Source organism: Stenella coeruleoalba (assembly GCF_951394435.1).
Source record: "Stenella coeruleoalba genome assembly, chromosome: 17".
Lineage (NCBI taxonomy): Eukaryota > Metazoa > Chordata > Mammalia > Artiodactyla > Delphinidae > Stenella > Stenella coeruleoalba.
Genome location: NC_137163.1, coordinates 35,472,847 through 35,495,484, shown reverse-complemented (window position 1 = coordinate 35,495,484; position 22,638 = coordinate 35,472,847). Strand labels below are relative to the sequence as shown.

At 40.2% G+C, this 22,638-nt stretch overlaps 1 protein-coding gene across 1 annotated transcript in view; it reads left to right on the top strand.

The window, feature by feature from the left end:
* Positions 1-22,325, top strand: part of SPAG1 (sperm associated antigen 1) — a 100,084-nt gene extending 77,759 nt beyond the window's left edge. The window contains exons 14-19 of the mRNA XM_079901986.1: positions 7,770-7,936; positions 11,622-11,751; positions 13,647-13,773; positions 18,906-19,070; positions 20,373-20,744; positions 20,851-22,325. Of these exons, the coding sequence (XP_079758112.1) occupies positions 7,770-7,936; positions 11,622-11,751; positions 13,647-13,773; positions 18,906-19,070; positions 20,373-20,744; positions 20,851-20,982 (1,093 nt within the window). The 3' untranslated portion in view covers positions 20,983-22,325. The remainder of the gene's footprint in view (positions 1-7,769; positions 7,937-11,621; positions 11,752-13,646; positions 13,774-18,905; positions 19,071-20,372; positions 20,745-20,850) is intronic.
* The last annotated feature ends 313 nt before the right edge of the window (positions 22,326-22,638 follow it).

Genomic DNA, 22,638 nt, shown 5'->3' with positions numbered 1-22,638 from the left:
TTGAGGAGGTGTTTAGGAAATCTGGTTCATAATGATAGGCTGAATGGTCTGAAGGGAGGAATTTATGTCTGAAAGACTGGGCATTCACATTTCTGAACCTTCTGCATTATACTTTGTTAAAATATTGAAGTAAAATTCACGTAACAGCTAAATTAACTATTTTAAGGTGTACAGTTTAGCGGCCTTAAGTACACTCACAGTGTTGTGCAGCCACCACCTTTAACTAGTTCCAAAATATTTCATCCCCAAAGGGAAACTCTGTCCCCCTTAAGCAGCCACTCCTCATTCTCCCTTTCCAAGCACCTGATCTGCTGTCTCTGTGGATTTACCCTTTCTGGATAGTTCATATAAATAGAATCATACAATATGTACCTTTGGTGTCTGGCTTATTTCACTTAGCATAATGTTTTCAAGGTTGGTCCGCGGTGTGGCATGTGTGTTGACGTTATTTCTTTTTATGACTGAATAATATTCTGTTGCATGGATGTATCACATTGTGTTTATCCATTCATCCGTTGATGGACCTTTCCGCTGTTTGCACCGTTTGGCTGTTGTGAATAGTGCTGCTCTGAACATTCACGTGCAAGGTTTTGTTTGCATACGTGTTTTCAGTTCCTTTTGGCGTACACCTAGGCATGGAATTGCTGGGTCATATGGTAATTCTGTTTAGCTTTTTGAGGATTGTATTGTAATTTTTATATGTACTCAAGAAGGTTCTTTTACACAAATTGACGTTTAAGACTCATTCATTTTTTTTAATTGAATGGCTCTTGCTGATACATCATTTTAAAGATGAGGAGGCTTTGTCTGGTTTTGCCATATATATCTTCTATAAAATATCCATTTAGAAAATTTCACTATACCTTTTCATGAATCTCATATTTATGCTTGCTTTGCCACCAAAGCCACAGCAGCTTTTTTTTTTCCTTAAATTTAAACATCTGTGCCTATTTTGTATGTGTCTTCCATTAACCATATCCCTCCCCAGGAATCTTACGTGTTACATTTCCCTGCATATACTTATTTATTCCCAGGCAACACATCATCTCTTTTCAGCTGCTTCTTCCTTACCTCTCTGCTGGTAATACAAGTTTTGCTTGAAAATTCTTTTTTCCTAAAATTTTCTTTCTTTTTCTTCTGCTATTGTGGGTGGTTATACATTAATTTTTTCAAATTTATTTTTTACACTAAAATATATGAGATGTGGTTATCATAGCCAAAGATCACTATTGAAATTTCGGTTTATGAAATTGCAGGGAAAGTGTATGTATTACATTTGCCTCTATATAGATATAAAGTTTTTTTCACAGAAAAAGTACTACTGAGCTAACTAATTGGAATGCATTCTACTAATTACCAGTAACTTTATCAGTCTTGGGGACCACCTTTTTTAAATTATTTATTTATTTTTAACATCTTTATTGGAGTACAATTGCTTTACAATGGTGTGTTAGTTTCTGCTTTATAACAAAGTGAATCAGCTATACATATACATATATCCCCATATCTCCTCCCTCTTGAGTCTCCCACCCTCCCTATCCCACCTCTCTAGGTGGTCACAAAGCACCGAGCTGATCTCCCTGTGCTATACAGCTGCTTCCCACTAGCTAGCTGTTTTACATATGGTAGTGTATATATATCCGTGCCACTCTCTCACTTCATCCCAGCTTACCCTTCTCCCTCCCCGTGTCCTCAAGTCCATTCTCTACTTCTGCATCTTTATTCCTGTCCTGCCCCCAGGTTCTTCAGAAGCTTTTCTTTTTTTTTTTTTTTATTTAGATTCCATATATATGTGTTAGCATACGGTATTTGTTTTCCTCTTTCTGACTTACTTCACTCTGTATGACAGACTCTAGGTCCATCTACCTCACTACAAAATAATTCAATTTTGTTTCTTTTTATGGCTGAGTAATATTCCATTGTATATATGGAATATTTTATCCACATCATCTTTATCCATTCATCTGTCAGTGGACACTTAGGTTGCTTCCGTGTCGTGGCTGTTGTAAATAGAGCTGCAGTGAACATTGGGGTACATGACTCTTTTTGAATTATGGTTTTCTCAGGATATATGCCCAGTAGTGGGATTGCTGTGTCATATGGCAGTTCTATTTTTAGTTTTTTAAGGAACCTCCGTACTGTTCTCCATAGTGGCTGTATCAATTTACATTCCCACCAACAGTGCAAGAGGGTTCCCTTTTCTCCACACCCTCTCCAGCATTTGTTGTTTGTAGATTTTTTGATGATGGCCATTCTGACTGGTGTGAGGTGATACCTCATTGTAGTTTTGATTTGCATTTCTCTAATGATTAGTGATGTTGAGCATCCTTTCATGTGTTTGTTGGCAATCTGTATATCTTCTTTGGAGAAATGTCTGGTTTTTTTAATTTTTATTTTTATTTCCAGTTCTCTAGGAGGTGGGTCAAAAAGGATCTTGCTGTGATTTATGTCATAGGACTGTTCTGCCTGTGTTTTCCTCTAAGAGTTTTATAGTGCCTGCCTGGCCTTACATTTAGGTCTTTAATCCATTTTGAGTTTATTTTTGTGTATGGTGTTAGGGAGTATTCTAATTTCATTCTTTTACATGTAGCTGTCCAGTTTTCCCAGAACCACTTATTAAAGAGGCTGTCTTTTCTCCATTGTATATTCTTGCCTCCTTTATCAAAAATAAGGTGACATAGGTGCGTGGGTTTATCTCTGGGTTTTCTATCCTGTTCCATTGATCTGTATTTCTGTTTTTATGCCAGTACCATGCTCTCTTTGATTACTGTAGCTTGGTAGTATAGTCTGAGGTCAGGGAGCCTGATTCCTCCAGCTCCATTTTTTCTTTCTTAAGATTCCTTTGGCTATTCGGGGTCTTTTGTGTTTCCATACGAATTGTGCAATTTTTTGTCCTAGTGCTGTGAAAAATAACATTGGTAGTTTGATAGGGATTGCATTGAATCTGTAGATTGCTTTGGGTAGTATAGTCATTTTCACAATGTTGATTCTTCCAATCCAAGAACATAGTATATCTCTCCATCTGTTTGTATCATTAATTTCTTTCATCAGTGTCTAATAGTCTTCTGCATACAAGTCTTTTGTCTCCTTAGGTAGGTTTATTCCTAGGTATTTTATTCTTTTTGTTGCAGTGGTAAGTAGGAGTGTTTCCTTAATTTCTCTTTCAGATTTTTCATCATTAGTGTATAGCAATGCCAGAGATTTCTGTGCATTAATTTTGTATCCTGCTACTTTACCAAATTCATTGATTAGCTCTAGTAGTTTTCTGGTAGCATCTTTAGGATTCTCTATGTATAGTATCATGTCATCTGCAAACAGTGACAGCTTTACTTCTTTTCTGGTTTGGATTCCTTTTATTTCTTGTTCTTCTCTGATTGCTGTGGCTAAAACTTCCAAAACTATGTTGAATAACAGTGGTGAGAGTGGGCAACGTTGTCTTCTTCCTGATCTTAGTGGAAATAGTTTCAGTTTTTCACTACTGAGGATGATGTTGGCTGTGGGTTTTTCATATATGGCCTTTATTATGCTGAGGTAAGTTCCATCTGTGCCTACTTCCCGGAGCGTTTTTATCATAAATGGATGTTGAATTTTGTTGAAAGCTTTTTCTGCATCTATTGAGATGATCATATGGTTTTTATTCATTTTGTTAATATGGTTTATCACATTGTTTGATTTGTGTATATTGAAGAATCCTTGCATTCCTGGGATAAACCCCACTTGATCATGGTGTATGATACTTTTTTGTTGTTTGTTTGTTTATTTGTTTTTTTGCTGTACGCGGGCCTCTCACTGTTGTGGCCTCTCCCGTTGCAGAGCACAGGCTCCGGACGCGCAGGCTCAGTGGCCATGGCTCACGGGCCTAGCCGCTCCGCGGCATGAGGGATCTTTCCGGACCAGGGCAAGAACCCGTGTCCCCTGCATTGGCAGGTGGACTCTCAACCACTGCGCCGCCAGGGAAACCCAAGTGTATGATACTTTTAATGTGCTGTTGGATTCTGTTTGCTTATATTTTGTTGAGGATTTTTGCATCTGTGTTCATCAGTGATATTGGCCTGTAGTTTTCTTTCTTTGTGACATCTTTGTCCGGTTTTGGTATCAGGGTGATGGTGGCCTGGTAGAATGAGTTTGGGAGTGTTCCTCCCTCTGCTATATTTTGGAAGAGTTTGAGAAGGATAGGTGTTAGCTCTCCTATAAATATTTGATAGAATTCGCCTGTGAAGCCATCTGATCCTGGGCTTTTGTTTGTTGGAAGATTTTTGATCACAGTCTCAGTTTCAGTGCATGTGATTGGTCTGTTTATATCTTCTGTTTCTTTCTGGTTTAGTCTCAGAGGGTTGTGCTTCTCTAAGAATTTGTCCATTTCTTCCAGGTTGTTCATTTTATTGGCATATAGTTGCTTGTAGTGATCTCTCATGATCTTTTGTATTTCTGCGGTGTCAGTTGTTACTTCTCCTTTTTCACTTCTAATTCTATTGATTTGAGCCTTCTCCCTTTTTTTCTTGATGAGTCTGACTAATGGTTTAACAATTTTGCTTATCATCTCAAAGAACCAGCTTTTAGTTTTATTGATCTTTGCCATTGTTTCGTTCATTTCTTTTTCATTTATTTCTGATCTGATCTTTATGATTTCTTTCCTTCTGCTAACTTTGTGGGGGTTTTTGTTCTTCTTTCTCTAATTGCTTTAGGTGTAAGATTAGGTTGTTGGAGATGTTTCTTGTTTCTTGAGGTAGGATTGTATTGCTATAAACTTCCCTCTTAGAACTGATTTTGCTGCATCCCATAGGTTCTGGGTCATCGTGTTTTCATTGTCATTTGTTTCTAGGTATTTTTTGATTTCCACTTTGATTTCTTCAGTGATCTCTTGGTTATTAAGTAGTATACTGTTTAGCCTCCATGTGTTTGTATTCTTTACAGATTTTTTCCTGTAATTAATATCTAGTCTCATAGTATTGTGGTCAGAAAAGACACTTCGTGCAATTTCAATTTTCTTAAATTTACCAAGCCTTGATTTGTGACCCAAGATATGATCTATCCTGGAGAATGTTCCATGAGCACTTGAGAAGAAAGTGTATTCTGTTGTTTTGGGATGGAATGTCCTATAAATATCAATTAAGTCCATCTTGTTTAATGTATCATTTAAATCTGTGTTTCCTTATTTATTTTCATTTTGGATGATCTGTCCATTGGTGAAAGTGGGGTGTTAAAGTCCCCTACTATGATTGTGTTACTGTCGATTTCCCCTTTTATGGCTGTTAGCATTTGCCTTATGTATTGAGGTGCTCCTGTGTTGGGTGCATAAATATTTACAATTGTTATATCTTCTTCTTGGATTGAGCCCTTGATCATTATGTAGTGTCCTTCTTTGTCTCTTGTAACAGTCTTTATTTTAAAGTCTATTTTGTCTGAGATGAGAATTGCTGCTCCAGTTTTCTTGGATTTCCACTTGCATGGAATATCTTTTTCCATCCCCTTTCAGTCTGCATGTGCCCCTAGGTCTGAAATGGGTCTCTTGTAGACAGCATATATATGGATCTGTTTTGGTATCCATTCAGCCAGTCTGTGTCTTTTGGTTGGAGCATTTCATCCATTTACATTTAAGGTAGTTATCAATATGTATGTTTCTATTACCCATTGTTTTCGGTTTGTTATTGTACGTCTTTTCCTTTCCTTGTGTTGCCTGCCTAGAGAAGTTCCTTTAGTATTTGTTGTAAAGGTCATTTGGTGGTGCTAAATTCTCTCAGGTTTTGCTTGTCTGTAAAGGTTTTAATTTCTCTGTCGAATCTGAATGAGATCCTTGCTGGGTAGAGTAATCTTGGTTGTAGGTTTTTCCCTTTCATCACTTTAGATATGTCCTGCCACTCCTTTCTGGCTTGCAGAGTTTCTGCTGAAAGATCAGCTGTTAACCTTATGGGGAGTCCCTTGTATGTTATTTGTTGTTTTTCCCTTGTTGCTTTTAATATTTTTCTTTGTATTTAATTTTTGATAGTTTGATTAATGTGTGTCTTGGCATGTTTCTTCTTGGATTTATCCTGTATGGGACTCTGTGTGCTTCCTGGACTTGATTAACTATTTCCTTTCCCATATTAGGGAAGTTTTCAACTATAATCTCTTCAAATATTTTCCCAGTCCCCTTCTTTTTCTTTTCCTCTTCTGGGACCCCTATAATTCAAATGTTTGTGCATTTAATGTTGTCCCAGAGGTCTCTGAGACTGTCCTCAATTCTTTTCATTCTTTTTTCTTTATTCTGCTCTGCGGTGGTTATTTCCATCAATTTATTTTCCAGGTCACTTATGTGTTCTTCTGCCTCAGTTATTCTGCTATTGATTCCTTCTAGAGAATTTTTATTTCATTTATTGTGTTGTTCATCATTGTTTGTTTGCTCTTTAGTTCTTCTAGGTCCTTGTTAAACGTTTCTTGTATTTTCTCCATTCTATTTCCAAGATTTTGGATCATCTTTACTATCATTACTCTGAATTCCTTTTCAGATAGACTGCCTATTTCCTCTTCATTTGTTTGGTCTGGTGGGTTTTTACCTTGCTCCTTCATCTGCTGTGTGTTTCTCTGTCTTCTCATTTTGCTTAACTTACTGTGTTTGGGGTCTCCTTTTTGCAGGCTGCAGGTTCGTAGTTCCCGTTGTTTTTGGTGTCTGCCCCCAGTGGCTAAGGTTGGCTCAGTGGGTTGTGTAGGCTTCCCTGTGGAGGTGACTAGTGCCTGTGTTCTGGTGGATGAGGCTGGATCTTGTCTTTCTGGTGGGTAGGAACCACCTTTTTTTTGAAACCAGATTTTTCCCAAAGACATAATTCAGTTTTGTTTTAAAATCTAAGTATGATATTTTGTAAGTTTAAAGTGATGAGAAAGTGATAATCAGGGATGTTATCTCAATATTATGATAGCCATTAGCAAATGTCATTAATACAAGGGCCCTCGTAGTAGACTGCAATATCCTATTCTTTCATCTTTATGCATATGAAAACAAAAAGAGTGAATAATTTTAGAGATGTAAAAAAACACAAGGTAAAGAGTATCTTAACCACAGGTAAATGTTTCCAGAAGAAGCACTATTCCATGTAACTGCTGCTCCTCATCACTTTTAACAGCCAGTGTTATATACCTGTGTTTCGTATACACTTTGGGCATAGAAATTCCAAAGTAATTCTGATTATTCTCAAGAGTAGTACGTTATCAATTTCGTAATTATATGAAATGTTATGCAGGGGATATTTCTTCTAGGCCTCCTAACTTTCAGTTTTATACTTCACTTTTTTAAAAATTAAAATTTTATTGCATATACATTAAAAATTTTTTAAACTAATTAGAAATGTCTTAATTTTTTCTTGTGATGCAAGAAGGATCTAAAGTTACATAGTTTGGGGCAATTTTTTTTTTTTTTTTTTGTGGTGCGCAGGCCTCTCACTGTCGTGGCCTCTCCCGTTGCAGAGCACAGGCTCCGGACGTGCAGGCTCAGCAGCCATGGTTCACGGGCCCAGCCGCTCCGCGGCATGTGGGATCCTCCCGGACCGGGGCACAAACCCGTGTCCCCTGCATCGGCAGGCAGACTCCCCAACCACTGCGCCACCAGGGAAGCCCTGGGGCAATTTTTAAGAGTCCTTTTTAAGACTGTTTATGTGGATAGCAAATGGCTTGATTGTATGCTTTCTACAGGGGAGTACAGAAATGCATCGCATTTGTACATTTTACTCTTGATATGACCTCCAGTAATGTAGAAAGGAAATCGCATGATCAACAGAGGAATCTGATTTTCTTTTTAGGATAACAAAAATCCTAATGGCCCTGGATGGACCAAGCTGGCGGGAGAAGCTGTCGCCCATTCCTGCTGTGCCCACTTCCGCACAGTTGCGAGCTTGGCGGCCTGTGGCAGAGACGCTGCCAGACCAAGTGGGAGGTTCCTGCAGCCATCACCAACCGGGCATCACAGGTAGGGGAAGCCTACACTTACTTCTTTTGACGGTTATCGGGAGCTGTGCATGTATTTTCACAGTAAAGCAGAAGGATAAGTGCCTGAACTCAGGCGTCTGCTATGGGTTTAAGTTAAGACCCTGTTCTCCCTCTTTCTAACTGCAGTCTTAGGAAGTTGCCACATACCTCCAGTGTTTGTATATGAAAGGGGGAAATATGAGGTAACTGTCTCATGGAGTTATTCTCAGGAATAAATGGAGAGTTGCATATGAAATACTTAGCACATGTGCTGACTGTGTAAGCTTATAGTAGCCTCTTAATAAACGTTAAGTCAGCATTATTATTAAAAATAAGAAAAAAGAATTGAGTAGCATATAGTTCTCTACACACCGTGTATGTGGCAAGGCTAGTTTAATGAGATTGATGTTTTTGAAATAATCAAGCAAAATAAAGCCCTACGAATCACCCTGGCTACTGTGATGAGATTCAGTTATAGAAAGCCAAGGAAGGAAGAGGTAGGGGCATTAAGAAACTACCATAATAATCCAGTCAAGAGATAAGGGTGGCTTGAATAAAGAGGGTAGTAGAAGAGGTAGTGAGAATTATTAGATTCTAGTTACAATTTAAAGGTAAAGCTGACTAGTTGGATGTGGGAGAAGAGCTACAGATAATTTCAGGGTTTCTGTCTTGAGAAAGTAGAAGGATGGAAGTGCCATTTATTAGATGGGAAAACCGCAGAAAAATTAGATTTGGAACAATCAAGAGCTCAATTGTGGACACATCAAGTTCAGAAAACCTACTAGACATTCAAAAGAACTTAGAGTTTGAGAGGGGAGGAGGTTGTATTGACATATAAACTTGGAAGCAGGCAGGTTATAAATGATATTTCAAGTTATGAGGTTAGATGAGATCACCAAGGTTTTACAAAGTATAATTGAGAGATCTAAAGATTAAGTCTTAGGGAATGCCATCATTTATTATAAGAACTTCTATGTACTTCCATATGAATTTTATAAATCTCACCATGCAGAAATTCTAGAATGTCAAAGATGCAAGGCTTTAATTTAAAACATCGTTTGGTTGTTTACATTTAAGGTTGCGGATAGGGCTATATAACATCTGACTTTGGTTTTACAAAGCAGAGAGGGAGTAGGAACAAAAATTGTTACTCTGTAGTAGCACCTTTCTCCCATCCTGTGGAGTGTTTTGGGGAACATGCCCAGGAAGATCTCTATTAAGTAACAACAAGAAAGTATACATTTTTTTCAGGCTGTGCCACCATGCCAAGGGAAGGGACCAGAGCCTCACAAATCATGAAACGACTGACAGAAGTTGGGGTCACATGGATCCTTGTAATTTAATCCCAATTTTCTTATAAAATAAACTATAGGTTTTAAAAAAAAAAAAAGCCCTACAACATATATCTAGCAGTACCTCCTTCTGCCTTGTATCGTAGTTGTTCACATCCATACATACATCCTCACAGTGCTTATCTCAGAACTTTGTGCAGAGTGTTTAATGTGGCTTCACGCTTGCCTTCTGCTTGAAAGCTGGCTGAGGCTCCATTTCTCCTGCCTGCTTAGCAACCCCATGTGTGTCTGTGTCGAGCTTCATCTTGCAGACGTGCTGAGCCATGATGTCCCAATGGCTCACCCTTTTCATTGCCTAGAAGGAAGATGCCGGGAACTTCTGCCAAGGCTTTTAGATGGTTCAGCAGTCCTGGGGAAAACATGGAGATCTCTAGCTTCTAGAATCCATTATGAATGGGGCCTGGCACAAAGCGTTTACTCAGTAAAGGGTAGCTATTCATTACTAATAACTTGCATATACTAACCATACTATAGATATGTGATAGTGAATCATAAGCACAAGAATAATCAGCTCTTTCTGTTCATATTTGTGTACTAATTATTAGTGAGACTGGATACCAAAGGCTTAAAAACAATGTAGGAAGAAAAGCTTGAGGAAAGTTTTTCAGCAACTTGGAAGAAAAAAAATCCTCTGTAATATTCTGTTTCAGAGCTTAGATGTACCAAGATTTATGGGGACTGTCATTTGGCCACATAGTGTGAGTTCTTTTGAAACATGAACCATTAGGCAGAAATATTCTGTAATTTGAAATAAAGGATGAAAAGTTAATATGTCATGCCATTTGTGCAGAGGGACAAATAAGATTATTTTTTACATTCCAAGTTTATACTATAAATTCAGTACATCTATCAAGATTTTTAGATCACAGAATTTAAAGGCATATTTTAAAATTGTTATGCAATTTTATTTTATATCAAGATACTCCATAGAGTAAAGTTATTACATAGATTTAAAACTTTAAATTTTAACATTTTATGTATGTTAGAAAACTTTGGTTGCAAGTAACAGAATATCTGTTGACTTATAACTGTAAGGAATAGTTTTGGCTCAAGTAACTGAAAGGGCCCAGACAGGCTCTAAAATCAGGCACAACTTGTCAGGGCTCAGGCTCTGGCCAGAAATAATAGAAATGTAGCGGTTTTAGACTTCATGTCTGCACATATCAATGTCCAAAAGGAGAGAGGCACCATTGCTTTTGGTGGCATTAATTTAAGGATGAGGAGATATGTTGCCCCAAAGACCCAGCTTTTTTAGCCTGTTATTCTGTTGGCTGAGCTCTGTTGGTATTTATTCTAATGGGTCATGTGCCCATTGCTGAACCCCTCCCTGTAATGAAGAAATGCCATGCCATGAGTTCCCGATCAGTGGGGTCAGCTTCCCCTGGACACATGGGCTGAGTAGGAGAGGAGTGATAGCTGAATGAATGTTGAGGTACCCTTAGGAAGAAGGAAATGGATCCTGAGTGAGGAGTCAGCCATGCTCACTGCAAGATAATAGGCAATAGTAATAGTTGGGACTCTGATCGCAGATAACAGAAAACCCAACCATTAATGTCTTAAGCAAAAGAGGTTGTTTATCGGCACCCCTTGTGGAAAAGGCCGCAAGTAGGATGGCTGCAGGGATGACTGGATTCGGCACTCAGAGGTTATTCGTTAGCTGTCTGTCTTGGCCTCTCTCTTGCTCTGTTGGCCCCATTCTCAGACAGATTCTCCCCTTGCATCGCACGATGGCAAAATAGCTCCTCCTTTTATCCTCACGTTCTACGGCAAAGAGCAAGAATTACCTTACCAGAAGCTGCCACTAAAATCTTATTGTAGCTCATTGGCTCTCATAGGTCCATTCCTGACCAATTAGATTATTGTGGCCAAGGGAACATAGTGTGCTGGTTAGTAAAACAAAGATTACTCCGAAAGGTAGGGCTAGGGTGGGATTTGCTTTACTTAAACCTTAGAAGCAGAGAGTGGAGGAGGTGTGATTCCAAGGAAACTCGGACTGTTGGAAGGTGTCTAATTCAGGCTTTAATGGGTTTGTTTGTTCACTTTTCATGAAATAGTTACTACACCAAACACTAGATATTTCTATCTCCAGCAGAGAAAAGAAGGCGTGCCAATATGGATAAAAGGATAGAATCACTTGTATTTTATTTTCTAATTTGAAAAAATAGTGTCATAATTGTATAATCATTTTTACTTATAGCCAATTTATCTTTTTAATTTGTATACAACGTTTTGTTCCATTTAGACTTTAGCTCTGTATGGTTTGTGGTCACTTAACTTACAGTTTTGTAAAGGTGCTTATATGAATACTTGCTCTTTTTTGTGTGTGTCCCATAGATGAAGAAATGTTTAAAACCCTTAAAGAAGAAGGAAATCAATGTGTAAAGGACAAAAACTATAAAGATGCCCTTAGTAAATACAGTGAATGCTTAAAAATTAACAAGGAATGTGCCATTTATACAAACAGGCAAGTTCTTTGTAACTTTCTATATTTCTTATGTTCATAGTTTTGATGAAAAAATTATAGATAAATTACTTGCCAAAGTTTATTCCCATGATTCTGAGACTCTATATAGCAAATTGTTTTAAGTGAGTGTTTTTTAAAGAGGTGGGGCTATCGGAGAGATTGAAAATGTGATGTGTCTCGGAGCTGGGAGGTCTGACGGGGACTGCGCTAGGTTCCCGCGTGGCCATGGCTGCCCTGGCTGGTGCTGCTTTGATTCTCCGTGGTGTGTGCCCTCGCCGCGGCTCGTGAGGAGGCCTCAGCGCGGTCCTCCAGAGTGGGAGCAGGAATCAGCTGCCTTTCAAACTAGTGTCTTAAGGGCCCCTTTTCTCTTGAAGTGCTAAGGGAAGGGCCCAGCATCTTCTAATGTGTAGTAGGAATGGGCAGATTTTTCCAGAATGCTGCTCAGGTGCCATGTTTAACACATGGTAAGAAAGATAGTTAACCTAGAATATGGTGATTTGGGGATTTTTAGGGCATAGATGGAGTCTGCAGTGACAAGGAAGAATAAGGTATGGTTCCTAAAGAACAGGGGCTCAGCATGGGTTCTCCTAGCCATTTCAGAAAAAACTTTTAAACTTAATCTCTCACTGCTTTGTTTTTGTACATGTTTTCCTCTTTTGGCAGCCTTTTTTGTGAAAGATTCTGTCACTGAACCCAACAGGTACTTTTCTGCCCTTCTCCTGTTCAGCCTCGGTGGCCTTGGGCATCACTGGCCACTCAGTTTTTCCTGGAGACCACCTCTCCTCTTGGCTGCGGTGCAGACAGCTCACTTGCCTGGCTCTCCCCTTCTCACTTTTCTTTTTTCTTTCCCTGGTGTTCTCGGGCTTCTAAAGGCATAGATCCCTTGTCTGCTCTAATGTTCTCTGGGCCATTTAATCCTCTCCCCAGCTCCATTTACCACCTTCCAGTTATGTCCCCCAAATCTTTGTCTCTGAGCCCCGGACCTGAGCACCTCCCTCCCTTCTGCACTCATGGTGGGTTATCATCCCTGACCTACGCCTCCCTCTCCAGTCTGTCAGCAGCTCAGATGTCCTACCTTCTAAATTCCTCTTGGGCGTGAGCCTTTCTGTCCACCCTCACCGTCAGCCCCTCCTCCGGCTGACACCGGCTCTCCCTGGACGTCTGCAGTGCCCTCCCAGGTATGCCCGCACAGTCATGTTCCCTCTGATTCTCCATGCTGCAGCTGGAGCGATCTTCCTAAAACATGGTGAACAGATCAGCCTCTGCTTAAAAACCCATCACTGGACTACCATTAACCTTGGGATAAAGCTCAGCCTCCTGCCGGGACCTTTCTGATCTGGCCTCCCACTCTCCCAGCCTCATCACCACCATAGCGCTCTTTTCTTAGTCCATCAAGAGCACCGTGTTCTCTGTCACCGTAGGACTTTGCACGTGCTGTGCCCTCCCTACATATTAAATCTCAGCCCAGTACCTTTGCATTGGATAATTCTCAATTTGTACTCTGGGCTTCAACTTAAACGTCACTTCTTCTGGGAAGTCTTCCCTGACTATTCCTCCCCTTGCTTCAGCTCCACCAAATGTGATGAGAGTCTCAGCTCTGTGCTACCAGAGCATCCTCTACAGATTTTATTGTGTTTGCTTCTTTTGACTGTCTCTTCCCCTAGACTGCAGCCTCCTTGAGGGCCGGGACTGTTTTGATTGCGGTTGTATCCCCAGGGCCCAAATTTCAAGTATTGCAAGAAAATGCCATAATTGGAGGAAAATGTTAGGTTTCAATTGCAGCAGCTGTGGTATAGAAACGGACTTATTTATCTATTTTCTGATTTCTGTTAGTTGTCCAAGTTTATAGATACGTTGTTTTTACTTCCATAATGCTGAGTTCCATTACATACCAGAGCCCTCTGTTACTTGAAGCTGGGCCAGTTTGAAGAGGCAAAGCAGGACTGTGACCAGGCGCTTCAGATAGATCTCGGGAATGTGAAGGCATGCTATAGACGAGCTCTTGCTTACAAAGGACTCAAGGTGAGGAAATCTTCGTTTTAATATATAAATGTCAGCTCTAAACAGATCATTTGGTTTTCATGAACGTAAATTGTGGGCTCAAGGAATGGCAGTGACATTATCCTGGGATTTAATCCCAGTTCTGTACTCAGCAGTCCCAAAACCTTGGAAGATGCCTCAGATCTCCCCAGACTATAATGTGGAGCTAGATAATTTCTAAGATTCCTTCCAGCTCAAAAGCGATGATTTATTTCCTGATTTTCTAAGGAGTGTTGTTAGTTATAATAGGTCCACTTTAAAGGACAGGAAGGTTTGTTTGAATTACTGAAGGCCATCATCACTGCCACTGGATTCCTCTAGCAGGGGACTGCGGTTGTCTGTAGGGTGGGAGGGAGGTATCGGAACGGAGAATGTGTTCACCCCATGGACGTTGGTAGAGACATGGCAGAGGCTGGGAAGTTTGTTGTGATTTGGGCTGTAAACTGGCCGGTGGTCAGCGTGAGGCTATAGGATGGCATTCTTCTCTAAGAAAACCACACCATTATTTTCAAGGAGTGTATTGTATAATTACGTTTTTCTTTATGATGATTCTTCTGTGCAGAAAACTTGAGTGAATGTTCACATTTGTAGAAAATAACATGACAAGGAAAAATTAGAACATACTGGGAAATGGCATTTCCTGAAATGGTATTTTTAAAGAATCAAGTTGATTAAGGTTTAATACAATGAAATTCATACATTGTCAGTGTACAGGTCATTGACTTTTTTTTTTCCTCTTTAAAGTTTTTTTTAACTGAGATATAATTGACATTTTATATCAGTATCAGGTGTACAACATAGTGATTTGGTATTTGTATATACTGTGAAATTATCACAATATGTGTAGTTCACCACACAGTTACAAATTTTTTGTGTGTGACAAGAACTTTTAAGATTTATTCTCTTAGAGACTCTCCAATATACAATACACGATTACTATCTCGAATCACCATGCTGTTTACATCTCCATGACTTATTTTATAACTGGAATTTTGTACCTTTTGAGGGTCTTCAACCTTTCCCACCCATCCTCCACACCCCAACTCCCACCTTGCCTCTGGAAACCACCATTCTGTTCTTGATGTTTCTGTGAGTTCAGGTGGTGGGTTTTTTTGTTGGTGGTGGTGATTTTGGGTTTTTTGGACTCCACATGTAAGTGAGATCATAAGGTAATTGTCTTTCTCTGTATGACTAATTTTACTTAGCATGATGCCTTCAAAGTCCATCATGTTGTCACAAATGGCGGAACTTCCTTCTTTTTTATGGCTAAATAATATTCCATTGTGTATGGAATATTCCATAATATTCCATTATGGCTAAATAATATTCCAATAATATTCCTTGTGTAGGCATTCCATTCCAAGGATGCCTTCAAAGTCCATCATGTTGTCACAAATGGCAGAACTTCCTTCTTTTTTACGGCTAAATAATATTCCATTCCATAACATTTTCTCTCTCTTCATTCACTGGTGGACACTTAGGTTGCTATTGTAAATAATGCTGCAGTGAGCATGGGAGTATCTTTTCAAGTTAGTGTTTTCGTTTTCTTTGGATAAGTACAGGTTTCTGTCTCAGGTGGCTGAGCAGTACAGTGTGATACGGGAGGGTGTACAGCAGGAGGGAGAGATTTGAGGGAGGAGTGTTGACCTTATTGAGTTTGAGAGAGTTCCTGTAATTCCCTGCCCATCACTGACAGGGAAATATCTAAAAATATATTCCGTAAAACCTAGGTTTTGTTGAGAGAGGGTGGTCATGTTTTTGTGTCCTGTATCAAATGAGTACGACCTGTGTGCACTGAGTGCTCAGGCTTTTCTAGGTCCTAGATCCCCTCAGGCTGCAGTGGAGCCACACCTCTACCCCTGACCAGCGGGGCCATGCAGCTGCCCTCCCTTTCCTCCCCTCCCCCGCCCTTCTAAGTTTGTTATATAGCACACAGATGAACAGGCAAGTGAAGAGGTGTGTAGGACGAGGTCCAGAAATGTCTTGAGCGCAGGAGCTTCTGTCCCCATGGAACTGGGATGCGTCACCCTCCCAGCATGTGGATGCCCCACTCACCAGCCCAGCAGCTCCACAGCTGCACTGTGTCCTGTATTCACAGTGTGTTCACTGTATTCCCAGGGCCCAGGCGACCTGACCTGACCCCTTTCTTTTGTTAGCAACATACTCATTTGTAAACCTCATGTAAAGATTTCCTAGGTGGTGTGTGGCACCATGAATTAAAAGAGGCTTCCTGAAAATTTACTCAACTGTTTTTGAACTTGATGGATTTGGGTCCGTGAGGTACTCATGATCTGCATGACTCATGAGTTTATATCCAGACCCTTAGAACAGGTTTATCCCATACTGGCTGCCTGACTCTTTGAACTTGTTTACTTGATTCAAAGTCAGAAGTTGTACCTAATGAAAGACCGGAATTTTATACTTCCTTGGAATGAATTCTAGAAATTGTATTATGATGCAGAAAGATAATCCCAATTTTTAGTAATGCTATCCCACTGGAGTATGAGGCTGGCATCTTTCCTGGTTTGATTTCTTATAACTTGATCTGTATACCCTGTAGTTTACGTGCCAAGTGAATTTAATTTCAGGATCTTCAAAGGCTACCACTGCTTATAAAACGCATCAGAACTCACACCTGGATTGGCTTCCCCTGTGTGACTGGTGAGGAAGTGGCACAGAGGCTCACAGGGAGCTGGGGCCCTGCCTGTGCTTTCTCAGATATTTTGTTCGTTTTCTAGCTTGCTTTATTTTTATTTTTTCTGTGTGCCAGGTTTGAAAAATATAGGGCTTTCCTTAATGTTCAGCTGTTCTTCATAAGAAAAGATAATTGAACATTTTGCTTTTACTTACAATTTATATCTTCTGTCGAGTGCCACTCACGTGCTAGGCCTTGGGAGCATAGAGGTGGTAAGACATAGTGCCTGCCTTAGGGAATTCACAGCCAACCGGGGATGCTATCAGGCCAAAAGTATCAAAAAGAGTAATATCGTCTAAAATAATTGCTGTTATTGGAGTTTAAGCACATTTATTAATAGTAAATGTTATCACAAACACGTGATTATACTTTACCTTTTTTTTTTTTTTTTGAGGCCTGATAAGGTTATTCGCAACTTTTAACGTCCTCCTTTTTGCTGGAGCCGCACTTTTCTCTCTGTGTGAGCTCTGCTCTGCCCCCCACTCTGCGTGGCTGGCTTCCCTTCAGGTCCTTTGTTCTCTGACACCCGTGTCAAAGGAGACTCCTTCCCCTCGTTAGCATCCGTCTCCATCCTTGCTTCTCTTAATTGCATAAATGACAGTGCACGCTTACTTTATTTATTCATTTGTTCACTTGTTTTCTTACTGTTTCCCCTCATAAGACGTAAGCTTCCACGAGGGCCAGGGCCCCGGCTGTCCTTTCTCCCATGGTGTCCTAGCCCCTGGCCCACGGAGGCCGGATCTAGTCTGATGCTGTGTTGACCCGGCACCCCGGCCCCTCCTCTGCCACCGCCTCCCTGCTCCATGGCCATCCCCGTGCCTCCTGCTGTCGGGCCCTCTCTTCACACTTGCCTGCCTCTGTTTAACATTTATCAAAGTGTATTTCTTGCTTTCTTAGGTTTCTTCCAACCAGACAGATTGGTCTTTAGGCACAGTTGTTCCTTGAATGGATGAAAAAATAGTCATGTCAACTCCTTGCCGGTGGCCTTCTATTCCCAAGGCTGCAGCTCACAAATCTCCATTTTCAGGCCTCTCACTTGAGCTCCACAACCGTCTTATCATTCACCTTCTGCTCATTGCTGCTTGCATCATCTCAAAGATCATCTTTCTATGCCTCAGTTTCCTCATCTTTAAATGGGAACAGTAACAGTATTTATAGGGCTATTGTGGGACTAAAATAAGAATACTTGCAAAATGTTGAGACGGGTAAGAGTTAGCTATTATTACTCCCTCAGCTTGCCCCGCTGCCCCCGCTTCTTGCCTTTCAGTATGATTCCGTGCCTGGAACACCTAGGATGGAAACACAGTGTCATTTGCCTTTTGTAGCAGGTTTTCCAACTGCGCTGTTGTGACAAAGTGCTATGTGGAGATTGTTGTTAATAGCGCTGATGTACTACAGTTTGTAAATAATTTACCTTTTTAAAAAATACGTTAGAGCAGGTTTAAGGTTATCCCTTTTAAACACATCACTCTTGCTCTAGTATGTTGCTGGGTGGAGTGGGAAGGGCCGCAGCATTACAGCTCGTCCCCCAGGAGTGTCACGTAACCACCAGCTTATTTTACCTGTGCTTCAGCGTCCAGTGCATGCTGTTATTATATGTCGTGAGTACTTGAGAGGTGACACGTCATTGGAATTCCTGGCCTCCTCACAGAATTAATTTTGGCTTAATCAAAACACGGGTCTAGTCTGTAGTTCTAGAATGTGGCTTGTCACAGCAGACTGTGATTCTGCAGTGTCCGTCTCTGCCAGCAGGTTCTGTGCAGTGTCTGGTTAAGCGTAGATCCCTTCTCCTTCCCCTCAACCTCTCCAGTGTATTGCCTGACTCTTTATGGAGGAATAAAGGTTGACTCTAGGCTGTTTGAGCAGTAGGCAACCAGAAGGGTGTTACAGAACAGGGCATCATGGTAACAGCTAACACTGGCCCAGCTCTTTCTAAGGCTAAGCCACTCCCATGTTATTTTATTAATGAGCTGATTGCTCGGCACCACCTCGTGAAAACTAGAGTAGAATCTCTTTTCATCCTTACTTTCAAGATGAGCTGAAGTGGGATCTTGCTCAAGCTTTCATTACTAGTAGGTGCTGATGTGAGGCTGTTCGCTCTTTCATCTATTCATTCAGCAGACCACAAATGCCTGTGTGTGCCAGGGACTATGAAAGCTGTGGTGGTACAGAACTTAACTTGCCTTCTAACCCCAGATTCCGTGCTCACTCTTCTGTAGAGGATGGCCACTGTGTTGTGGGCTACAATATTTTAGCCCAAGACTTATCTCATAGGCCTAACTTTACTACTGCGGTACTAATGGAACCCACTACACACACTCTGTGTACTCATCTCACCAATTTCACTCCCACCTGGGCTCATCTGTGCCCCTTCTCCTTTTATGTATGAAAATTATTTTCTCTGCCTTCCTGCTTTCAGAATTATCAGAAAAGTTTAAACGATCTCCATAAAGTTCTCCTACTAGACCCAAATATTATTGAGGCAAAAATGGAACTGGAGGAGGTAACCAGAACCCTGAATGTTCAGGAGAATGCAGCATTATTCAACAAAGAAAAGGAGAGAAGGAAAATTGAGATTGAAGAGGTATGTGTATTTGATTATCTCTGAAAGTACTCTTTTGGAGATCCTATACTCATATGGGATTCTGAGGTCATATTCCTATGACTTTAAAAATTTTCATGTTTTTATTCTGATGATCAATGAAGACATTTTAACAAATTAATGACAAGATTTTTCTTTTGTTGTGACAATTAGCCATTGCATTTCCCAGCTTGGGTCCAAGGACCCTTGGGTGTCTGCATTCTTCCTTTCTGTGCTCCCCTCCCCTGGTACCACCGGCCTGTGGTTTTATTGCTTCCACTCCAGGTTGCCCTGCGAGCCTGTGGCCGCTGAGCTTTGCTTCCTGGTCGACCCAGGGAACCCTACAGGACTGATTCAATTTCAGTGGTCCTGCACGCCACACCCCATAGAGGGTTCGTGATTGATTTAGACTTTTTTAGTAAACTTGTAAACAAGACCGGCCTCATTAGGGGTCCTGGACTACCCTAGAATCAGACCTACCTTTGTGATTTCAGACAACTCAGTGCGTTGTGCTGTAGCCTTTTGTTTTGCCTTTAGTGAAGAATGTCAGCTCTTGGATTCCTGTGTATTCATGAATACTATATCAGCTACCTATCATCTTACATTTCTACTAAGAGTTATAGAGGCTAATATGTGAAAGAAGCTAGGGAGTTTTTTCCCTCTAAGGAGGGAAGGAAAAAGCTGTTTTAAGAGAAGTGAAAAATATAAGTTGACTTCTCTATCAAATGTAACGAAACAAGTAAATGTAAAATTTATCATGAAGAAGAGATATAAAGCTGTTACAGGTCTTCTTCCATGCAGCAGCTTTTACTTGTGGAAAATTATAAAATTTCACTGTCATATTCTCAGTGTCAAAATTTTTTTTAAACTTTAAAAATGAATGCTTTTATGAATGGATACTTTAAAAGTTCTCTTCCTAAAAAAAAGATTTTATGATTATTACAAGTTATATATTTTTCACTTAGAACGACTAAACTACAGTCCACTTGTGTTTTTCAGTTCCTTCCCGTTTTTTTTTTTTTTTTTTTTTTTTTTGCGGTACGTGGGCCTCTCACTGTTGTGGCCTCTCCTGCTGCGGAGCACAGGCTCCGGACGTGCAGGCTCAGTGGCCATGGCTCACAGGCCTAGCTGCTCCGCGGCATGTGGGATCCTCCCGGACCAGGGCACGAACCCGTGTCTCCTGCATCGGCAGGTGGAGTCTCAACCACTGCGCCACCAGGGAAGCCCCCTTCCCGTTTTAATGAAGGTAACTTGGGGTGTGTGCAGTGGCCGTTGTGTCACAGTGTAATCTGTCTCCCCCTGAAGGTGAGTGAAGGCCAGAAAGAGGAGCCTGAAAGGACCTCGGAGGACGTCTCCACTGACTCCCATGCTTCTGAGACGGGGGACACAAGCAACGGGCCACGAGAATTCTATGAGAAACTACCAATCCCCAAACCTAACAATGCCTACGAATTTGGCCAGGTTATAAACGCAGTCAGTACTAGGAAAGATAAAGAAGCCTGTGCACACCTGTTAGCCATCACTGAACCGAAAGACTTGCCAGTGTTGTTGAGCAACAAACTTGAAGGGGATACATTCCTGCTCCTCATCCAGTCTCTGAAAAATAATCTTATTGATAAAGATCCTTCTTTGGTATATCAGCATCTTTTATATCTGAGTAAAGCAGAAAGGTTTAAAGTAAGTGTCAAACTATGTTATTCATGGAGATTGATTTTTTTAGGGTTTTTATAACAACTTTAAAATGCCAGTTTGTATGCTAATATAATTTTTCTCCTTCTTTCAGATGATGTTGACACTGATTAGCAAGGGCCAAAAGGAGCAGATTAAACAGCTCTTTGATGACCTCTCAGACACACCAAACAAACATTTTACTTTAGAAGACGTGCAGGCCCTCAAAAGGCAGTATGAGCTTTAAATAAAGATTATTGTTAGATTTCTTCCATGCATATATGTGTCCCAGTAATGCTAATGAGATGGTATTGTAATAGAGTTGCATGGATAAAACCTGGCTTAGAAAAGATCCCTTGGTCTGGACTATAAACTATTTTACTTATTTTTATACATAGAACACATATATTCTACAATCTGCTTTTTATTAGTTGTAAATATTTTCTTATGTACCAGAGCTAACATCTTTATATTTAATAATAAGTATATCTGGAACTCGTTAAGATGCATTTTAATTTATATTATACATTTTCTTTTAATAACTGACTTGTTAAAATTTTGAGTTAAATTACACTTCTTTGGGTATGAAGGAGTCCTGTTAAGTTTGATAGAAATGTATTTCTTTACAGTTCATTTTTAAAAGTGAAAATCATTAAGTGATTATTACATCACTTTTATTTCCTGCTAAGATATATATATATCCCATTTTATACTACTTGTGGATTACAGGCCTCTAAGATGAAATGTAACACTTAAGTCTATAATATGAAATGATTATTAAATAAATTGTGATTATTAATTTAGAGCTATAAGAGGAACTTATTTTTTTCTAATATGGAAGCATTACCTAATAATTAAGAACAAAAATTGCCTGAAATTCTACTACTTTTTACTAGATTTTTAAAGGCAAGTTTCCCTTATGTGTTGCTTATATAAGCAATAACGAAACAACCACTATATAAAAGCAACTAAGCCTGCATTTCTATTTGAATTGTCGTCACTCCCACACTTCCCCCAAACATTTTAAATGACTTCTCCCTCTTTTTTTCTTTTTTTCCCCCCTCCTTTAAGCATAATCATATTTATTCCCTTCCTGCAAAAGGGAAAGTGAAGAACTCTTTATATTGAGAGCTCCCTTGTTAACTGGGTCAGAGTAAAGGTGTTTCTTACGATAAAACCTTCAGGTCTCTATCAGTGTGCTGTCATTTATTCCTGTAGTCTTTGGTCAGGTTTCTTCTTCTGAAGCATTTTCTTGCTCTTTAGAAGAGCAGACGAAAGATGACTATCACATTCATTATTACCATATCCATTATTATCTAATATTTAATAATTAAAGAATATTTAAAGTATTGTGGGTAAATGGTTTCAAACTGTGCCATTTTTTAAAAAAACTATTCTTTCCTAAGCTCATAAATGAAAATCTGCTGTGATGGGTATTTAACTCTAGTCTTCAAGCAAATGAACAAAAGAGTCTTCTCCTTTTGAATGATACTAAGTTTCTGTGCAAGTACATGATGGAGTGTGTTAGTAACTTTACAGTAGAAACATAAAAAGGAAACGTTTTCTTTTGTTGACAGTTACATACCCAGTACTAGCTGCATGGGGCAGCCTCTCCCGTGGAGGAGGTGGTAAGCAGTGAGCAAGTGCCCGGCTGTCCCAACTGTTGGGTTCACACCTGGAGAAACTTGTTTCTCCCCAGCCGGAGTCCTGAGGGAGGACCTCCATGACTGAAGGAAGGGAAGAGAAAGTGAAGGAAGCAGATAAGAATATCAAGGGCATTAAAGGAGCACAGTTCCTGCAGACAGCTTCAGGACTTCAGCAGGAAGTCTGCCCACAAGCCTCTGGGAGTACCCTACTTAGGGATCTCCCCACTGGGTCCGTGGGCATCCCCAACACCCCAAGT